Below are 2,321 nucleotides of genomic sequence, written 5' to 3' on the forward strand. Positions count from 1 at the left end.
ATTAGAGGTCAGTCTAAAACGTAATGGGCCAAACCTATTAGGCCGAATAAATGGAAGAAAAAATCACTCAACAAGAATGACGTGAGCCTGTCGTCATGCGTTGTATGCGTAGATGGGGAAATCCTGGGTTACTTAGAAACCTTTAGCGATAGCCTTTACTCTCCCATGCACATTTAATTCATCAATATCCAGTTTTTAAACTGCGACCATATCCCATCAAATCACGGATGAACGAAAATACTTGATTCCATATGATAGTTTCGTACAAGTTGCAACATACACATAAAGCCTAAATCCACGTGAAGGGGGGGGGGGGGGGGAAGAGGGCTGAGAGTAAGAACTAGGGTAATAGGAATTAGCAAGATTCCTAGTGCCTCGAGACAAAAACCAAGGCCACAACAATCCTACCTGTACTACATAGTCTAAAATCTAAAAGGACCTCGCACGGTCTCACCATGTGCGTCCAACATAAAACCACCACCTAGAGCACAAAATATTAATAAAGATCAATCTTTGTTTACACTAAGAAAACGGCTCTCCTGTTGAAGGAGAATATCAACTGCCCCTGCTTCTGGAAGATATGCTCTTCTTAATTAGCAAGCACTTCCCAGATTAACTCCGGATCGAAGGAAGGTATCCTTGCCAGGGAACAACCTTCGAATGCTGATTCCTCTGTTACCATTGTCGGACACTCGGCTGAAATAGCGGACGGCGAGTTCTCGCCCTTCCATATTCCGTCTTCTGAAATCGTCGGTGAAATTAACTCGTTCGTCCAACTGTCGTCGAAAACTAGCGGGGAAAACGGTACCGAGGATGAAGAACAAGAGGGCGATTCGATCTTTTGCGATGTCTGAGTCTCGTCGGTGCTGGGATTAGATTTAGGCTTCTTAGCGCTGCTCTTCTTGGCTCTCTCCCTCTTCACCTTTAGACAGATGGCCTGAATTTTAGCATCCACGGAGGTCTTCAAAGCATTTAATCTGGAGCTATCTCCGAATCCTAGCTTACTGGGGTCCTTCAGATTCGGGAAATTCAAACGAGCATATTCGCCTCGGAGTTTATAAGCAGCACGATCGTACGCATAAGCCGCAGCTTCGGCAGTTTCATAAGTGCCTAACCACACTCGCATTCTGTTCTGAGGAAGTCTAATTTCGGCCACCCATTTTCCCCAGTGTCTCTGTCTCACTCCCCTGTATAGCTTTTTCTTGCAGGGGTTCATGTACGAGTATGGTGTTGCTCCTGCATAGTTTAGGCGCTGATTCGTCGATGATAGACCACTAAATGAACTGCTCGCTCGGTTATCCTCGTAGAATTTCTGCAGAATGTCTCTTTGACGAAGGTACACAGACGAGCCCAGCGGTTCAAACCCGCATGAACATAAGGCCTCAATCATGGGGTTGCTGATGGAATTTGTTTGGGGACACTGAGAGAAAATAGAATCCAAGGGGTTTGTCCCGCCGGATAATATCAGATTTGATAAAGATGACCCGATATCAGCAATCTTGTGCGGTTCAAGCTGAACATCTGTCTCTTGAAATCCTTCCATGAGACTAGAAAAATGGTAGGGAAGAAGAACACTAAAAAGTTGGTCCCTCTTCCTGAAACAAAAGAAATGAGAGGGTAATGAGGAATCAAATGTGAGAGAGAAGAGGAAAATAGGAATTGGTTGTTTTCCCGAGTGAAGGCAGAGGAGGCTAAACGATCGTTGTTAAAGCTTGAGAAGGATGTGATCCCGAAAAAAGTGAGGATCGAGGAGGAATTGAGAGGAAAACAGAGAGAGCAGGAGAGAAGAGAGGAAGGATGAGGAGGAGGAAGATTAGAGATTCGTGTGGGGCTTGTTCGAAAGAATCGTTGTTACTGTGTATTGTTCTCCCCATGTGCTGTATTTGTAAGAGCTTCCAGGGATATTTCGCTTTAGCGAATCCGAATCCCCGTTCACAACTCCACCATCCAAATTTTCATCACTTTGACTAAAACGCCCCTCTGCGGACCTAAATAGTAGTAGTACTAGTATATTAGTGTTCCGATTTTTATATTGATTGTAGCATAAATATTTTTGAATTCTTAATCCAATGTTAACGTAATGGCGGGGCTGGTTTTATTAAAATGTCTATTCATGGAAGTTGACTGGGGATGATATTCATTTTTTAATTTTGAGACGCGATGCTCTCACTGTAATTTATCATAAAAATTAACATACGTATTATGGCGTCAAGACATTTTTTGTAGCAGGAAATAGTGAAGTATTTCCTTCATTTTTTTTTTGCAGGAGAAAAAAATATATCACATAATTTAAAAAAAATTAATTAACCATATTAATTGAG

General features: G+C 42.6%; 1 protein-coding gene across 1 annotated transcript; it reads right to left on the minus strand.

Annotated features, from left to right (window-relative positions):
- Positions 1–219: 219 nt before the first annotated feature.
- Positions 220–1,894, minus strand: LOC129322782 (ethylene-responsive transcription factor ERF061). The gene has a single exon (XM_054969162.1). It carries the CDS (start codon positions 1,541–1,543, stop codon positions 590–592), a length of 954 nt encoding a protein of 317 aa, XP_054825137.1. The 5' UTR covers positions 1,544–1,894; the 3' UTR covers positions 220–589.
- Between the last annotated feature and the right edge of the window lie 427 nt (positions 1,895–2,321).

The sequence above is a fragment of the Prosopis cineraria genome, unplaced genomic scaffold (genome assembly GCF_029017545.1).
Source record: "Prosopis cineraria cultivar Desert tree isolate PC_DT_omini unplaced genomic scaffold, ASM2901754v1 PC10, whole genome shotgun sequence".
NCBI lineage: Eukaryota > Viridiplantae > Streptophyta > Magnoliopsida > Fabales > Fabaceae > Prosopis > Prosopis cineraria.

Excerpts from the sequence above, each read along its gene's own strand:
- LOC129322782 (XM_054969162.1), bottom strand. The coding sequence starts at position 1,543 with ATGGAAGGATTTCAAGAGACAGATGTTCAGCTTGAACCGCACAAGATT.